This window comes from Macrosteles quadrilineatus, unplaced genomic scaffold (assembly GCF_028750875.1).
Source record: "Macrosteles quadrilineatus isolate MER2022 unplaced genomic scaffold, UCM_ALF_1.0 Scaffold_2__2_contigs__length_208266976, whole genome shotgun sequence".
NCBI lineage: Eukaryota > Metazoa > Arthropoda > Insecta > Hemiptera > Cicadellidae > Macrosteles > Macrosteles quadrilineatus.
The window spans coordinates 193778763-193799066 of NW_026542595.1; the positions used below are offsets into that span (position 1 = coordinate 193778763).

Below are 20304 nucleotides of genomic sequence, written 5' to 3' on the forward strand. Positions count from 1 at the left end.
AATGGTTTAAGTAAGTATTGATTAAAATTTAACCTCAATACGTAGTATGTGCAGCAAAGTCTAATGTGTCTTTAGTGTCTATTAAGGTCTTTGAAACGTTGGTCACGTCTTGACTGATTGATGAAGGTAATTTACTGATAACATGTGACGGGGAGTGATTAAATAGATTACTACAGCGGTGATACATTCAGCTTTAAGCTTTGGTGTCAAAATACTTTTTAGTAATAGAATAACATCCAATTTTTATTTTATAATATGTTTTGCATGTCATTATATTTTCTTTTAAATTATTTTTAGGATATTATAGAAACCCATGTAAAATATTATATGTTGATAATCGTGTTTGTAAAATTGATAGAGGAGAGTAACCAATGCATGTGATCATAATTTAAAAACATGTAAAGGAAAACTCATCTTAGTCACCTATATGACCCATTTGTTTATTCTTATAGTTTATAATAGTACTAGTTTATAATGACAATTTTTTGGTAATAGCTTATATAGATATATTTGAAATTATAACTAGTAGAATGGTTTTTGGCATACGAATTCGTCAATATTAACTAGTGACATCTTGTTATGAACATTGAAAAATATATCTGCATGGCAATCAGCAATCCTCTGAAAAAGAATAAATCAATTTAGTTTGTAAATTGTTTTAGACACATCGATCCACTCATAGACCCTACAATGTTAAGAGGAAATCAAATACAAAATACACGTATTTTTAACGGGGCTTTTAGGTTTTTTTATTTAGTGGTTGACAATTGAGTACCTTGACTCTAGGTTACCCCAAATTATTGTTTTGGGATCTGTTTTGAATTAAAACTGTTTTTCTTTCTAACAGATGACTTTTTCAGACATATATCGTAAAAAAACTATAGGTTCACTGATATCGCATGAACTAACGAACTTTGATATCTCTTGGAAATTCGTACAACATTAACTGAGTTATAGAATATTGAACCATAATTTCAATTATTATGATCTCAAAGTAGTAAGACTGACAGATACAAACCACTTAATACAAGGAACACATAACTGAACTACCATTGGTATTTGAAAGAAACTATTAGATGTTGATAAAACATTAAATGGAGAACTTCGACTAAATTATTTTTGTATGCCATCAATGAATATGAATTAAACCTTTTCAAAAATGGGTGATATTTTCCAATATGGCATCTTACTTTAAGTTATTATAGAAACACTCGTACTTTATGATGTTTTTAGAACGTAGATGCAATTTAAAAACTTGAATCAGTCAATTAATATTTTTTATGTCATAAAACAATAATGAAAATAATTTAATAAAATCTCCATTTAATATTTTCACAAAATATAAGATAGTTTCTTGATACAACAGCTAGAACAGTTAAGTTCATCACCCGTACAATAGAACTTTTTTGCCAAGTGTATAGTTTGTTTCATGCAATTAGTATGCATTTGTGTTTAAATCCCTACACACTAGGTATTGCTTACCTTGCCATTTGAAATGAGACTGTAATGCAAATAAACAATACTTCCGGCAACAACCTTAAACATAAGCAGCATAAATTATGGATTGCCTGAAACAAACCTTTTTACAGAGTGCAAGCTATTCCATAGAATAAAATAAATATAACATGGGTTAGTTAAACTGAATGAAGGAGCTAATAGGTAGTGTCTAGTAGCAAAAGCTTGGGATATACAAATTGTATTCTATATACGGGCAAAAATAATAATAAGCCTAAATAATAAATAATAATAATACATAAATAATAATAAAAAATGTGGCAAAAATATAAATAATAATAATATTTAAAAAAAGAACTATTAAGAAGCTATTAATATTTTACTAAAAAACATTAAATTACACTCCCTGTAGCAGTAAACCTAGGTACTTGTTACACATTATGTTATTGAAATATATTTAACTGAAAGTCTAATTGATTAAACGGAAATTTGCTTAGTCTGCAGGTTTGCTGCGGCGGGGGTATTTTTTCCGACAGTTCTGGTAAAACAAAAAAGAAACGCTTTCTATGTGATTTCTTTTACATTAGAAAACAAACAAAAACCCATAAAAAAATTTTCTTATTGTATAATATATACTATGTGATATTGTCTGATTTTATAACTTCTAAGGATTATAAAAACTGTTTTAGAATATATACCTGTCTCATTGCTTTGTTTACGCGTATCTCAACAACGTTCTCATGATTAAAATCTGTGTTGTGCAGTTTTACGAGAAATTCTTTTGCCTGAATAACCTCAGGATCGTGTAAATCAACAGGAAAACGTCCTCCAGATTGTCCCGTCTCCGTCGCTGCTTTGGACACTGCCTAAAGGAAATTAATAAAAATATCTATAGCCATATATCTCTACAATGTGATTTTGTGTACATTATGACTCTAAGTGGCAGTGATTAGCTATTAGAAATGCAGCCATTATAATTATGTTTTTATGTGTTTGAGGAAAGAAATATAAAGTTATACATAAACACAGCCAAGTTATACTTAAATGCAGCCAATTTGGTAGAAAAAGTAAACAAAACAGCAATATTTTACAAAAGAAGTTTACCCCAAATGTGATCACAAAAAGGACAATTAATTGAGCCTCCATCTGTAAGGGTTATCGAACTGGTCGTTGAACACCTGAAAAAAATATACGAGTTAAGTTTTAATCACTTATGGAGAGTTGAGTGAAAACCAAACGGAAACATCAACACAGGGACATTCTGTAATGTCTGCTGCTGGGTTTGAAGCTTGTAAGAAGTCGTACTATTGTTGTCATCTTCCTCCTCGTGACAACTAAATCTACATAAAATATATTCAATTAGCACTGCCGAGTAAAATATATACTAAACTACTAAAGAAATAGGTTTTCCAATTCTAGTTTTGAGGGATTTGTATTAGAAAGAACATCACCATACTTACCTAGAACTGCATCTGGGGTGAATGTAGAAAATTGAATTGTTTTATACCCAGGCTCTCATTTTACTGCTGATTAACAGCCATAAATGAAATAAACCGTTGATAATTTAAGATTGAACACATAAAGATATTTCCATATTCAAATTTATCAATTAAAGGGCAAGTTTTATTGCAAGTGTTTTAGTATCTCATTGTTCTTCATATCGTTAAAAATGTTTACATAAGTTTTGTCTATAAGCCAGTTAATCCGTTATTGGAGTTTTGGTTTAACGTGTTTCTGTGGTTATCGACTTTAATCTCATATTTTCTGCAAGAGGTTTGGAAGATTAGTTGGGTTATTAAAAAAAGGGAAATTTAATTTAATTTTGGGCTGTTTCTTTCCTTTGCTATTTATTCGGAACCATTTTCACCAATGGAAACTTACAGGCCATCAATAATCGAACTTTTTTACAAAACATTTTTTATAATTGGCTACGTAATGATTGGTTACGGAGTCTAAAAACAATAATTTTTATGATATAATTAGCAACCTTTATATAATATTAAGGTCACTATAATGACTTTTATCTTATCTCTCACTCTCTTACCTCTCACTTATAGTGGTCACTTGTATCATTGACTTTATATCTACACAAAAATTATATTATCATGCATTATTAGTGTGTAAATGTAATTGAATATAAAACACTCGAATTGCAAACAATATTTCGACAGTTGTTGCTATGTATTAACTAAATACCCCCGCTGCAGCCGTACACTCTAGGTTGTTATAATTTGATGTATTCTGATTAAATTCACAACCGTGAAAATATACGTTTAAATCCACCTTTAATTCATCGAACTGATGTTGTGCAATTTAAAAGTTCGCGGCCGGAATTTTGCCCCCTGGTTTGTGACGTCAGTCTTGCCGAGGGGGATAAAAATCCACTACCCCATCCAGGACGTACCATGAGACCTACGGTAGAGCTCATTCCTTATATGAGAAATTCTCTAAAAGTAACATCTTTGCTTTCTATAAAGTTTATATTTCACTATGGTGGGAGGAATATAATAAGTTCCAGCTTCAGATTGTCAATGTTCAAGATGTGTTGTGACATGTGTTAGTTTCCCGCTGAGAACACAGTTAAAGACCTTTCAGTATTCTTTAAATGATATATACAAACTCAATTGTGCGACTTTGGCGCCAAGAAGCAATATCCAGTGATGCATGTAGGGTTGCAACCGACACATGTGGGATATAAACTAGGGAGCAAACCCTTCTTGTGGGGCTGGTTTCCATAATCGCAATATTTTCTGGATCTCAATTCTTAAATTATTGTCAAATATTGAAATATTACGCCAATTCCCAAAAAGACTGTATTTGGAGGTACAGTGGTGTTTCTATATGTAATTGATATAATTTGTCAGCAGGTTTAAAATTATGCTTAATGATGGTTGAAGTGGTTGTGTACATATTGTCCAGTTTTGTAAGATCTCTAAATTCAATATTTAATCAAATTATTCTTTATTCGTTCACAAGATAATTTTATGCAATAGTGCAACAAACTATTTAAAATCTAAATGAAACCAAACCTTAAACATAACTTACAGTCTGTTGTTTTCAAAAGTTGACTATTGTTTCTCTTTCAGATGGTATATTTATTTGTATAGTGCCGAGGATGAAAAAAACATTTTTGATATTATAACGTGGATTAGCATCTTAAAAAAATATATATGAGTAAAGTATCAGTTTATAGAATGGATTGAGATGCTTTTTGCAGGTTGTATACTGGCTGAGACCAGCAATTTTATCAGCCGGAACCAAAAATTAAAACCTTTATGATCAAGACCGCTCGTTCCAGTTTAAAACCATCAAAGATTTGTCAACCTGTTAATTGGCTTACGAGCACGATAACAGCTGTTGCAGTCTTGACGAGTTTTTTTTTACAATAATAATGTTTCTGAATCGAATTTACTTACTTACAGAAAGTCCCTAGTGTTGCAAACAAAGAATAATACATAACATTACCCTTATTATAATTTTGTATAAACCTAATCTGAATAATTTCAAGAACATTTTTACAGTAATTACGTAGTGTATCGTCTATGGACTTAAAGCAACATCTAGGAAACAAGACAAGTGGACGTTCGGCAAAGCAGGGCTACATGGACGAGATTGCGACCCTTGTACTACTACAAAACAACAAGTTATGGTTGGACTGTTGCAATACGGAGTGTTACAGTAGTCTCAATGAGTAGGGAAATTCCCTAGTGATAGAGTAGTTGTGTTTTTCAATAGAAAGTTTTGTTTGATTTCTTTTTATGTATTACATGACCTCGTCACTACAAGATCTTATCAAAACAACTTTAAAAATCTTGACTTTTTATTCACCCTGTATATTCGACTTTCCGCATTCACAGCAGGTGTTAGATTTTGTAAATTTTTTTTACATTTAAATTTAATTGTTACTATCTAGCCTGAAAACATTAGTAAAAACATTTTTTTAAAGAGTTTTAACGTTTCGATGACAGGTCGCAGCTGAATTAGTCAGTATAACATTTGTTTCAAAGAAATAAACTCAATCCCAATTACGGTAACAAAAAATATTGAATGCACAGGAATGTAAAATTAAATACACATAAGGGTGAGGACTTTTAATGAACCTTTATACAAATCGTTAAAAGACTCACCCAAGCATTTGTAAAGGAATATTTGAAAGTTAACAATCCTGCAGCTTACCAGTTAAAGAAACTACAAAGATCAGAGTGAACTTATTTCACCATTGAACAGCTCTCTACACTATAAGCCATCGTAATAGTTCTTGTTTAAACTAAATAGAATATTTTAACATAATTAAAAGAAATTTTACAATACTTTAAGCTTCACGTTGGAATGTTATTTTGTTAACTAAAACATCTTGAGGATAAAAAACATGAAAACATTAGTTAGAATTGAGATTAAATTTCTAATACTGAGAAATATCTTCAAGCTACGATATAGAGAGAAAACTCACCATCATGTTGCTTATATATTTATTAAGGTCAATAATTGGATGAGAATAATATGTTTTCGACTCCGTAACCAATCATTACATAGGCAATTATAAACAGTTCGATGAATGATTATTGCCTATGAGGGTCCATTGGTGAAAAAGGTTCCGAATTTAAATAGTCCAAAATTAAATTAAATTTCCCTCTTTTTTAATGAGCCGGTTAATTTTCCAAACCTCTTTGCGGAAATATAAGATTAAATTCGATAACCACAGCATCACTTTAAATCGAAACGACATTTATGGATTAACTAGTTTATAGACAAAAAAAATGAAAACATTTCAAGCGATACGAAGAACAATGAGATACTAAAACACTTGCAATAAAACTTTCTCTTTAATTGATATGGATTTGATTATGGAAATATCTTTATGTGTTCAATCTTAAATTATGAACGGTTTATTTCATTTATGCCTGTTAATCAGCAGTAAAATGAGAGCCTGGGTATAAAACAATTCAATTTTCTACATTCACCCCAGATGCAGTTCTAGGTAAGTATGGTGATGTTCTTTCTAATACAAATCCCTCAAAACTAGAATTGGAAAACCTATTTCCTTAGTAGTTTAGTATATATTTTACTCGGCAGTGCTAATTGAATATATTTTATGTAGATTTAATTGTCACGAGGAGGAAGATGACAACAATAGTACGACTTCTTACAAGCTTCAAACCCATCAGCAGACATTACAGAATGCCCCTGTGTTGATGTTTCCGTTTGGTTCTCACTCAACTCTCCATAAGTGATTAGAACTTAACTAGTATATTTTTTTCAGGTGTTCAACGACCAGTTCAATAACCCTTACAGATGGAGGCTCAATTGATTGTCCTTTTTGTGATCACATTTGGGGTAAACTTCTTTTGTAAATTATTGTTGTTTTGTTTAATTTTTCTACCAAATTGGCTGCATTTAAGTATAACTTGGCTGTGTTTATGTATAACTTTATACAGGGTGTCCAGTGATAAGTGTTAAATAAAATTTTGCATTAAACTACATGGTAATGGTGACAGAATGTCGCAAATTTGAGGTTCCCAACTTCAACAGTTAGAGAATAACAAATAAATTAAGATTTTTCAAAAATTATTGTAGTTGTTATGAAAAAGGTTATTTTACTCTGTTAAAAATGCACTTACCGTCAACTTCAATGACATTTTCAGAATCCTCACAAAATTTTAAATAAATATAACACATAATCGTTGGGGTACGTAAAAATAGTCTATTTAAAATTCTTCGTTAAACAAATTATTTTTATATCGACGAAAATGTAAATAACATTCAGCAATTTATTTCTCGGTTGTTGAGTTCCGGAGAGGTTATCAAATATGACAAAAAACTTCCTTATTTAAAGGGCTTTACAATGGTGTATAATAGTTTTTACCGAATTTCAAATTTCCTAATGTAATTCGATCATTATTGTGAAAAAACATGGTAGGGCAAAGAAAATCTATTGTGAAGAATAATACATTTAAGTGCAGGCAACAAATAATTTGTATTTCTTTCTCGCGTGCAACGCTTTGTTTATAACTACCCAGCTAAGAAAAGAAACATAGTAGTAAAATGTGTTTGTGATAAAGTTACGGTTATCGTATAATTTTCATATAAGATTTAAATTATCTCCCGGAATTTCCATTTTGTTGAATGGATTTAGTCAATAGATTCAGGTATTTTACTGATAACAATACTTTATCCAAGCGATAAGAAAACAAAGCGAACCAGTAGTCATATTTTAAAACGATCTATCAGTCACATGTGGACAGTGATCGGTCAACTATGTCTTTTTCGATTCGGGAGTACGTTGAAATGCATTTTATTTATGGTTTGTGTAACGGCAATGCCTCGGCTGCTCAGAGAGAGTACCAGAATCTGTATCCTGATCGCACCACCCCCAGTACTCAGGTGTTTACTAGAGTGCATCAACGTTTGCCGGAAACAGGATCGGTTGAGAAGAAGAAGAAAGAAGTAGGACCTGTGCATGATGTTGCAGCTGAAGAGGGTGTAATTCAGAGAGTTATGGATAATCCTACTACTAGTGTTAGGCAGCTTGCCCTTGAAACTAGTATGTCCCGGTGGAAAGTACATAAAGTGTTGAAGGACAATAACTTCCATCCGTATCATTTTACAAAGGTCCAAGGATTGGAGCCTCGTGACTTCGAATCCAGAAAGGAGTTCTGCCGCTGGCTTCTTCAACGTGATATTGTTGAATATCACTTCCTTAAAAAAATACTATGGACTGACGAATCCCGTTTTACCAGAGAAGGTGTGATAAATATTCACAATATGCATCTTTGGAATAATGAAAATCCAAAAGCCTCCAGAGAAGCTTCTTTTCAAAAAAGGTTTGGGATCAACGTGTGGGCAGGTGTGATTGGAGATCGGTTAATTGGTCCTCATATCTTCGAAGGAAATCTGAACGGTGATTTATATCTAGATTTTCTTCAGCACTCTCTACCTCAGTTGTTGGATGAAATTGATCCTCAACAAAGAGCTGAAATCATATTTCAGCAGGATGGTGCTCCACCACATTTTACTGAAAGCGTTCGGTTGTGGCTATCCCAAAACTACCCGACATGGATTGGACGTGGAGGAAGTGTGACATGGCCTCCTCGATCTCCAGACTTGAGCCCGTTAGATTTTTTTGTTTGGGGTTACATGAAAAGTCTAGTTTACTCAACTGTTGTAAACTCTGAAGTTGAGTTACGGGAGAGAATCTTTGAGGCTGCTGGGAAAGTAAGGGAAAAATTGACGTATGAGGTCACAGTTGGCGCAATCCGCAAAAGAGCTAGGGCCTGCTTGCGGGAAAACGGTGGGCACTTTACACCCAAACTGTGATTTGTGCTTCGGACAAAGTGTGTCATTGATTTGTTTAATGGGTTAACTATCATTTCATATTTAAATTGTAGTGTGTATTATGTTTTTTACTAATGTGTTGTGTTTTTTAATTACAAATTTTCCAAAGTCTTAAAAAAACTCTTTAGTTTGATGGAAGTGTAGTCTGGTCAATCATAAATTATACATACCCTCATCATCAGTGGTCAGCAAATAGTAAGTAAAATTTTATTATTTTTTACAATATCTGTTTTGGCTTGACCGTGATTTTTCACAATAGTGCGTAAAATTCACCATGGATTTGACAGTAGGTAAATGTTGTTATACATCATTGTAAAGCCCTTTAAATAAGGAAGTTTTTAGTCATATTTGATAACCTCTCCGGAACTCAACAACCGAGAAATAAACTGCTGAATGTTATTTACATTTTCGTCCATATAAAAATAATTTGTTTAACGAAGAATTTTATTTAGAATATTTTTACGTACCCCAACGATTATGTGTTATATTTATTTAAAACTTTGTGAGGATTCTGAAAATGACATTGAAACTGACAGTAAGTGCATTTTTAACAGAGTAAAATAACCTTTTTCATAACAACTACAATAATTTTTGAAAAATCTTAATTTATTTGTTATTCTCTAACTGTTGAAGTTGGGAACGTCAAATTTGCGACATTCTGTCACCATTACCATGTAGTTTAATGCAAAATTTTATTTAACACTTATGACCGGACACCCTGTATTTCTTTCCTCAAACACATAAAAACGTAATTATAATGGCACCCTTCCTAATGGTCAATCTCTGTCACTTATGGTTAATACACAAAAATCACATTGTATAGATATGGTTATTGATATTTTTATTTATTACTTTAGGCAGTGTCCGAAGCAGCGACGGAGACGGAGAGTTGGATGGGTGGAGGACTTTTTCCTGTTGATTTACACGATCCTGAGGTTATTCAGGCAAAAGAATTTCTTGTAAAACTGTACGGCAGTGACTTTTATGAAAAAGATAACGCTGTTATGCTCGAAACCAAAGCAATGAAACAGGTATACATTCTAATACAACTTTTATGATCCTTAGAGTTAAAAAAACAGATATACAAGAGGCAAATTGTTTTAAAGTTTTTTTGTTATGTTTTCTAATGTTATAGAAATCACATAGAAAGCATTTCTTTGTTATTGTTTTATCATAACTATCAGAATAAATACCCCCACCGCAGCAAACCTAGATATAATAACTGAGCAAATTTCCGTTTGCCCGATTAGATTTTCCGTTTTTTTAATAACATTATGTGTAACAAGTACCTAGGTTTACTGCTACAAGGAGTGTAATGAAGAGTTTGCTTTAGTAAAATATAAATAGCTTAGTCCATTTATTTTTATATTATTTATTTTTTATATTACTTCCACATTTCTAAAATACAGAGATTTTAAGAACATGAATGTAGTTGACTTTATGGCAGACATTTATGAAACACAATGGCACTTAATAGAAAACTTACCATCAGTTGATGAATTGGTGAATGAGTTAAACACTACAATTATTAATCTTTTTGACAAACATGCTCCAACAGTAACCAAACGTTTGACTAAAACACGTCCGGCACCATGGATAACCCCAGAAATCCGCAGATTAATGGCTAGACGTGGTTGTATTTTTAGGAAAGCTAAACGTTCTCAAAACCAAACAGAAATGGAACAATATCGTTATCTTCGAAATAGAGTGAAACAGATTTTGAGAAATTAAAAATTAAGACACACCCGTATGCTTTTTGAAAATAAAAATCAATCCTCTAGGGTTTTATGGCGCAATGTAAAAAGTCTTGGGCTTGGGAAGCAGTCTGAACCACAGAGAGTAAATGTCCCTCTCAATGATTTAAACGCTTTCTTCTCTTCATATGGTCAAAATATCGACCAACAACATGTTGTAAATTACATCAACGAAATCAGAAACCTCCCTGATCAGGACCCAGGACATCCTAAGTTTACTTTCAGACCTGTAGTGCAGTCAGATGTTCTTAACGCAATTCGTCGGATTCGAAGCAACGCAGTCGGATCGGATGGCATTCCAATTCGTTTTATAAAAGACATTCTCTTTGCTATAATCCCAACTGTCACATGCATTTTCAACACATCACTAAGGCAAAGCGTTTTCCCTATTTCTTGGAAGTCTGCCCTTATTCGTCCATTAAATAAGATCCCAGCCCCGGCATCTTGCCAGGATTTCAGGCCGATCAGTATATTGCCCGCATTATCAAAAGGCCTTGAAAGAATTGTGCACTGCCAAATGACGGAATTTCTGACTGACAACAACATACTTTGCAGCTTTTAGTCTGGTTTTCGAACGGCTCACAGCACAGAAACAGCACTACTACGTGTGACGGACGACATTAGACAAGCAATGGAACGTCGGCAGGGTACAATTCTAACACTATTTGATTTTTCGAAAGCTTTTGACTGCGTAAATCATAATCTTATTCTGGAAAAGTTAAGGGCCATAGGGTTTTCAAATGGTGTATTGGACTGGCTGGGATCTTATCTGTCAGGAAGACGGCAATGTGTTGTGGTTGATGATCTGACTGGGAGACAGTTACTTGTGGTGTGCCTCAGGGGTCAATCCTTGGCCCTCTGCTGTTTGTACTATACATAAATGACCTGAGTTCAGTCCTCACACACTGTAAATACCATATGTATGCCGACTACTTACAGATTTATACGCATTTCTCAGCAAAATATATCAATGACAGTGTTCTAAAAATCAACGAAGAAACCGAGAAAATCATTACCTGGACTGATAAACATGGACTTAGACTAAACCATACAAAAACAAGACCAATAATAATTTGTCATTCATGTTTACGAAACTCAATTGACTTTGACACAGTGAACTCAGTAACTATAAATGGGACAGCTTTACTTTACTATGACAAAGTGAAAAATCTAGGACTTACTATAAACTCGACGCTTACCTAGGGAGATGCAGTAGTAGACATACGTAAAAAGGTGTTTGCATCAACTCTGTGATCAATGACATGACTGTAAATCTTGCTGATGCTCTCCAAAGCACTCAGAACTACTGTATAAGATTTGTTTATGATCTGAGACGTAATGAGCGCATCACTCCTTTTTACGTTGATTCTAAATTACTAAAACTATGTGACCTAAGATCAATAAAAATTCTTATGATAACCTATTCAATATTAAAAACAAAATTTCCAAAATATTTTTTAAACGACTTCAAATTTGTAGCTGAAGAAAGTGTAAGAAACTCACTTTCTGCTTCAGTAACTTTGCGTATGCCTCAGCATAGAACAACAGTTTATGACAGAGCGTTTGTTGTTTCTGCTTGTCGCATTTGGAATTATCTCCCTCTAGCCATAAAAACCCTTGATAGCCGTCCCCAGTTTGTGACAGCACTAAAAAATCTGTTTTCTGGACGTATGGCCATGGTTGGTATATCCTAGGCGTGCGCTTGGTTGATCACTGACAGGTGTGCGTGTGTGTGTGCTAGTTCTTGCGAGTGTGTGTTGTGTGCGTGCGTGTGTGTGTGTAGGTGTGTGTGTGTGTGTGTGGGTGTTTAAGGTGGTATGTTTTAAAAGTTTATTGTTTCTTTTTACATTAAATATTGTAAATAGATTATAGTATTTTATTTGTATTGTACATTGTTTTGTTTTATTTGTATGTTTAGATTTGTATAAACAGGTTAAGTGTAAGAGAGGGCCATGTGGCCCTAACTTTGCCTGATTAAATAAATCATTTTTCATTTCATTTCATTTCACATTAATTATTATTATTTATTTACTATTATTATTAATTTTTTATTAAGGCATATTATTTTTGTCCATGCGTAGAATACAAATTTTTATATGCAAAGCTTTTGCTACTTGCCACAACCTACTAGTTCCTTCATTCAGTAGCTAACCAATATAATATTATTTCTATAGAATAGCTTGCACTCTATAAAAAGGTTTGTTTCAAGCAATCCATAATTCTGCTGCTTATGTTTCAGGTTGTTGCCGGAAATATTGTTTATTTACATTACAATCTCATTTTAAATGGCAAGGTAAGCAAATAAAAGTAACTGAAATAATCAAGGACTTATAGGTACACCTAGTGTGTAGGGATTTAAAAACAAATGCATACTAATTGCATGAAACAAACTATACACTTTGACCTGACCAAAGAAGTTCTATTGTACGGGGGGAAGAACTTAACTGTGCCAGCAGTTGTATCTCAGAAACTAACTATCTTAGGCCTATTTTTTGTGAAAATAGGAAATGGAGAACTTATTAAATTATTTTCTTATGACATAAAACATATGAATTCCGCTGATTAAAATTTGTTTAAATTACATCTACGTTCTATAACCATCATAAAGTACGAGTGTTTCTATAATAACATAAGTTAGATGCCATATTGGAAAATGTCATCCATTTTTGAACAAGTTTATTTCATATTCATTGATGGTATACGAAAACAATTTAGTCCAAGCTCTCCATTCGATGTTTTATCAACATCTAATAGTTTTTAAATACCAATGGTAGCTATGTTATGTGTTCCTTGTATTAAGTGGTTTGTATCTGTCAGTCTTACTACTTTCAGATCATAATAATTGGCAAAATTATGGTTCAATATTCAATGACTCAGTTAATGTTGTACGAATTTCCAAGTTTGATACAGTGATATCAAAGTTCCTTAGCTCAAGCGATATCAGTGAACCTATAGTTTTTATGATAAATTTCTGAAAAAGTAATTTAGTTACAAAGAAAAACAGTTTTAATTCAAAACAGATCAACACACAATAATTTAGGGTAACCTAGAGTTAAGGTACTCAATTGTCAACCGCTAAATAATAAAAACCTTTAACGGGGCTAAATAAAAACCCCCGATAAAAATACATGTAATTTGTTTGATATTTTTGTATTTTATTTCCTATTAACATTGTAGGTTCCATTAGTGGAACAATGTGTCTAAAACAATTTACAAACATCTATACTTGAATTATTCTTTTTCAGATATTTGCTGAATGCCATGCTGACGTATTTTTCAATCTTCACAACAAGATGCACCTAATTCATAAGTATCGTCCCCATTGCTATGACCTTGTCAACCATATATACTTTTAAAAATATCTGCATCTTCTATTACCAAAAAATGACCATTATAAACTAATACTATTACAAACTATAAGAATAAACAAATTGGTCATATAGGTAACTAAGATAAATTTTCCTTACGTGTTTTATACTATGATTACATGCATTTGTTAATCTCCTCTATTAATTTTACAAACAAGATTATCAACATATAATATTTTACATGCGTTTCTATTAAATATCCCACAAATAATTTAAAAGTCAAAAATATAAAAAAATGAACACCCAAAGCATTTGGCTTTGAGAGCAAACAAGGCAATCTTAGGGGTTTTTCAAAATTGGGGTAAATTGGAGTTTCTAATAAAACTATTTATGTTACACTCAATCTCCGAAATTTCTACCCACTCCGCGATGTGGATAGTGCAAAATACCCACGTTGCGGAGTGAGCATTTTATTCGGACATTGCCCGAAACGAAATGCCCAGACCGCGTTGTGGGTAAACGGATTTACTCAAACGCCGAAGTCAAAACATTCTTCGGCGATTGAGCAAATCCAAAATACCCACAACGTGATGTGAGCAAAAGTGATTACCCACGTCGGGTAGTGGGTATTTCTAGTTTGCGCAAACGCCGACTAGTAGTTTATAAACTACCGTATACCCAAAAACCTACATGAAATCCACAATCACTAGGTAAAATAAATAAAATTTATGTTTGTGGTTATAATTATTTAATGTATAAATATAATTTTGGAAAATACAAGAAAACAGCAAATTACCGATTAGGAAAAAATATAAGTCTCATTGCTCTCTATATACGTCTTCATTATAAATTGATAGATTCGGATAAACACCGAATTACCAAAGTACGGGTTTGTTATAAACTGCTAATTCTATCTGTTGGTATTAATTCAATAAACAAAAATTGTGAATTGATACTTTGTTTTGAACACTTGTAGACTACATGCGTCATGATTGTATCACAGTAAGCCATCCTTTCCATAAAGAAATACTAAAGAATTAGTAATGGTGCCAGTTTGTGGATAGAAAACAAATACTTTTTTCTTTGAATGCAGTACATTTTTCGCTTTGTAGATACTTTTATGTGTTTAATATTCTGTGAAGCTGTGAAGCTATTATTTCGTCTGACGTGTGAATCACTGTCGCAACTTCATCCGTGTCCGCCGGGGATTATACTGGCATTTGTAGGTTCTGGTTTTTGGTCTCTACCAACTTGGTTGTATGTCACTGACTGGATTAATGTGGGAGATTCACGATCACCATGGACAAAGTACACGGGGGGGTTTCGTTTCGAGAAATTACTGAACCTATTACTGATTATTGTTTTGCATTCGGCCATGAATACGCCCATTTATATTTTCATTTTTAGTACAATAGATACAAACACGGAGCAAAAGAATACAGCTACATACATAAACCACATATCTTTTAAATATCATAACATATTTGGTGCAGTTTCTCAATGTACACCAAATGGATTTCTTAATACTACAGGTCTTTGACAAAGACAGATGTGAGTTTAATGTCCATGTGAACTTAAATACTAATATTAAATACTAAATACGTCACCCAAAGAAACAGTGGATAAACCTCCAGTAGCTGAGAAGTACCTGCCGTTACAGGGTGTGACGTAGCTTAGGAATTAAACTCGCTTACAAAATCCAACTTTAATATTACTCAAAACAAAACAAAGAACACAAAGCTCAGTAAAAATCAAAAGAGGTAGAGTAGACTGGAACAGTGTTAATAACCTTATTAGAAACTAAACCCCCAATTTTGAAAAACCCCCAAGATTGCCTTGCTTGCACACAAAGCCAAATACTTTGGGCTACAGCTCCCCCAGCAAGTCCCTGTCCTTCTGTACCCCACACTCACCACTACCCGCCAAGTGACCAGATGATTAATTTCACTGGCCTACAGCAACAGCCTTCAGTAGGTCAGCACAACATGTGATTGTTTAACAACACTACCAGCCTACTCACACAACATTGTCAAACACTTCCTGTTTACAATATTTTGACCCCTTCCATTACAGTAATCTATCTTATCTATTTAATCTTAGAAACATAAAAAATTATTTTTAAAGTAAATTTACAAGTAATTTTGATGTTCCTATTAAATTTTGTCGTTTGGAAATGTTTTGGTTTTATACTTTATTAATATTTTGCTTATTCCTTTATCAAGGTAATTTTCTTATGCAAAGTCTGAAAATACTCTCTCACGACATGGTTATTGCATGTTATGCATGTGTTTGAATCTGTTTATAAAACCTCATTTATTATGGTTTTGAGGGAGTATAAAATACGTAAATAAAAAAACTAGTATATAATATCTAAATGAATACAAAGTAAGCTGTCAAAAAATAATTGAGATCCAGAAAATATTGCGATTATGGAATCCAGCCCCACAAGAAGGGTTTGCTCCCTAGTTTATATCCCACATGTGTCGGTTGCAACCCTACATGCATCACTGGATATTGCTTCTTGGCACCAAAGTCGCACAATTGAGTTTGTATATATCATTTAAAGGATACTGAAAGGTCTTTAACTGTTTTCCCAGCGGCAAACTAACACATGTCACAACACATCTTGCACTTTGACAATCTGAAGCTGAACTTATTACATTTATCCCACTATGGTGAAATATAAACTTCATAGAAAGCAAAGATGTTACTTTTTGCGAATTTCTCATATAAGGAATGAGCTCTACCGTAGGTCTCGTGGTACGTCCTGGATGGGGTAGTGGATTTTTATCCCCCTCGGCAAGACTGACGTCACATACCAAGGGGTAAAATTCCGGCTACGAACTTTTCAGTTGCAGAAAATAAGTTCGATGGATTAAAGGTGGATTTAAACGTATATTTTCACGGTTGTAAATTTAATCAGAACACATCAAATTATAAAAACCTAGAGTGTACGGCCGGGAATTTTACTCCCAGACAACTTATAAAGATTCGATTAGTTGGCAGGTTTGCTGCGTCGGGGGTTTTTAGTTTATACACAGCAAAAACTGTTGAAAATATTGTGTGCAATTCGAGTGTGTTTATATTCAATAAAATTGACGCACTAATAATGCATGATAATGTATTTTTTCTGTACAAAAAATACGATTTGCTTACTTGTTTGAACAAATAAATTTATCGAAATTGTTTGGCTAAGAGGCAGAGAGCTATTGTTGTGTGATACATTCTTTCTACTAAATTCTTCATTGTCAGAACATGACCCTAATGTTCGCCATATTGCTGAAGCTCTCGTCGCGACGACACTTCCTTCCGCTCTTAAAGACATTGGCAAACCTCCTGAACCACAGTTTATACTGTGAAAATGGGTTGCATCTCAGGTTAGAGCTCTTGTAATCCACTACGCAATATTAAATTAGTAAAATACCATTATACAGTTTTATGTTATGAGGCAAAGAATACAATTATTGTGTTTTGAAGGACTAATAAGTAAAAAGGACAACAGTAGAATAATAATAGTAAGGGGGTTGACCATTCCCTTCTACGAAAATATTTTAAAATTTGTATTTTCAAACCTACTAAAATAATTAAAATACAATAATGAAAAAAATGTTAATACTATTTCTTCATACTAATGCTAATCAATACTAATTATTTGTATTCAAAATATACTGTTTTAGCTTTTAGTATTTAAAAAATTGAAATTGTGTTTATATAATGTTTTCCAGCTAATTTACAAATGCTATTCCATATTTTCTCTTATCGTACGTGAGCCGAGCCGGTAGATGTTGTAATAAGTTAGCTTTAAAGTTTTTTTAAGCACTACTACTAAGCACCTTCATTATTCATTGTCATTTAAAGGTTGCAAATTAAAATCCATATTACATATTTAAAATTTGCAAATATCCTCTATACTGACATTTTGAATTAAGTCCATCGTTGGCTATCGATCCTACAAAATCAACATTTCTACGAAACCCATCGGGTGGATTTTATAACAAACATTTGGTCTACCTAAACTTCCGACTGATGATGAACCTACGGGTTTGAAATTAATATCGGACCACCATAATAAGGATCGCTAAGGTAAGACTTTACTATTTATTTGATTATATAAGCAATCCAGATGCTGAAATGATAGATAAATTCACGATGGTTTGCTAAACAAATGTTTTACTTAAACGAGTTATCATTTTCTTAGCATAAACTAACATTTTGGAATCCAGACAGAAAAAGCAAAACTTATACAGTTAAGACATCAATTAAACTGAATAGGACTGTATAAATAAGGTGCAATACCAACGATAACTAATTTGTAAATTACAGTGATGTTTTGGTACGTAAAAATTATTCTTGCTGCTACCAATGGTTCTAAAGAAAAGAACCAGTACCAAAAACCAACGTTTACAGTTAGCAACTAAAGTATCGTCCAATTAAATGCGTTAATCAAGTCCCAAGGTTATTGATTTCTTGGTTTTGAATTTTCTCGTAAAAGTTTATCGGCAATTAAAGTTATTTCCCATTAATTGCTTTATTCGTAAACAACTTTTAATTTAGGCCTAAACTTATTGGTGTCAGTTTGGAAAAAAACAACCTTGTACAAACAACTTTTTGTTATTTAATAGATTACGTATTCTCTAAACAATGATTGGTATATCTATTAACATTAGAAAGATATGTGACAAAAATCACACAATGCTGGGTTTTTGGACGTTTGTAATTTTATTTCTTAAGTAGGGAGGCCGTGTATTCTAGGGAAAAGTACCGGTATCAAGGATCGTCGTCAAAAAGTTTGTTATGAATAATTGGGTAGGCGTAAGTACCCAAGAGATGGGCTATGGGCCTATTGGCTGTATGGTCAAGCGATTGCATCACACGGTGAGTAGGAACAGAAAGTGACACAATGGAAAAGCGAGTTTAGCATCATCCATAAACCGTAAACCTCTGTTAATCACCCACTGCAGTTGTTTACTTTACACTTTACACAACAGCCATTGAAGCGCCGTCAATGAGTGGAAACCTTGTTTGTAAGCTATTGGCTACGATCATTAATAAATTTAAGTTTCCCAGCCCTATACAACACTGATTCAAGGTCTTCTTTCTGGTTATCTAACCTCAAGAACAATTTTATACACAAAGAATATCTGGTTCCTGACCTGGATGACGCCTAGTTATTTAATTTCATTTAGGTTACACTATATTATTCCACTTGCGATGAATTAAATCTTTTATGTAAGAAAAACGTTTTTGATCTCACTTGGTTAGGATTTGCCTTCAAAATGTGATCAGAAATGGTTGGGGTATTTGTAAACAACATTTGTAAACATATCAGTGACAGCTAGAAAAAATAATCATGATCCGAACAGCTGTTCGTTATTTCATAGATGATTATGTGATAAAAATTGGACGAAAACTTTGACAAAAATTGCACAAATTTGCATTTTTGAACGTCCGTAATTTTATTTACAGAGTAGTGAGGCCATATTTTAATGGCTAAAGACACTCTCGCCAATCCAGTTGAATTACATTAAAATGACTTGGATCGTGACAGGTACTCTCGTTTTCCTGGAGAAGATTGCGTAAAATGCCGTCTTGAGTGTTACAGAAAGACAGACAGACAGAAATTTAGATGAGACTTGTTTCGGCTTCTTTAATGTATAAAACGTAAAAATAACCAAAAACTGTATGATTCTGAGCAATGTACAGACAAAACTCTAATTTTATTTATATAGATAACATTTGTAAAAAAAAAAAAAAAAAAAAAAAAACTCTATCCCAATTACAGTAACAAGAAATATTGAATGCACAGGAATGTAAAATTAAATACACATAAGGGTGAGGACTTTTAATGAACCTTTATACAAATCGTTAAAAGACGCACCCAAGCATTTGTAAAGGAATATTTTAAAGTAAACAATCCTGCAGCTTACCAGTTAAAGAAACTACAAAGATCAGAGTGAACTTATTTCACCATTGAACAGCTCTCTAGACTATAAGCCATCGTAATAGCTCTTGTTAAAACTAAATAGAATATTTTAACATAATCAAAAGAAATTTTACAATACTTTAAGCTTCACGATAAAATGTTATTTTGTTAACTAAAAATCTTGAGGATAAAAACATGAAAACATAAGTTAGAATTGAGATTAAATTTCTAATACTGAGAAATATCTTCAAGCTACGATATAGAGAGAAAGCTCACCATCATGTTGATTACATATTAATTAAGGTCGATAATTATATGGAAATAATATGTTTTCGACTCCGTAACCAATCATTATATAGCCAATTATAATTTTTTTTTGTAACAACAGTTCGATTAATGATGATTGCCTATGAGGGTCCATTAGTGAAAAAGGTTCCGAATTTAAATAGTCCAAAATTAAATTAAATTTCGCTTTATTAAATAAGCCAACTAATCTACCAAACCTCTTGGAGGAAATATGAGATTAAAGTCG

General features: G+C 32.8%; 2 protein-coding genes across 2 annotated transcripts; one reads left to right on the forward strand and one right to left on the reverse strand.

Annotated features, from left to right (window-relative positions):
* Positions 1–419: 419 nt before the first annotated feature.
* LOC128987509 (uncharacterized) lies at positions 420–3005 on the reverse strand. Its single transcript, XM_054408390.1, has 5 exons — positions 2916–3005; positions 2560–2633; positions 2154–2321; positions 1483–1536; positions 420–621 (listed from the first exon to the last, which is right to left on the reverse strand). The coding sequence occupies exons 2-5, from the start codon at positions 2599–2601 to the stop codon at positions 523–525; spliced, it is 363 nt and encodes a 120-aa protein (XP_054264365.1). The 5' UTR covers positions 2602–2633; positions 2916–3005; the 3' UTR covers positions 420–522.
* A 3308-nt stretch (positions 3006–6313) lies between these two features.
* Positions 6314–14224, forward strand: LOC128988140 (uncharacterized). The gene is made up of 5 exons (XM_054409368.1): positions 6314–6433; positions 6716–6789; positions 9645–9818; positions 12781–12834; positions 13787–14224. Exons 2-5 carry the CDS (start codon positions 6748–6750, stop codon positions 13895–13897), a joined length of 381 nt encoding a protein of 126 aa, XP_054265343.1. The 5' UTR covers positions 6314–6433; positions 6716–6747; the 3' UTR covers positions 13898–14224.
* Positions 14225–20304: the final 6080 nt, after the last annotated feature.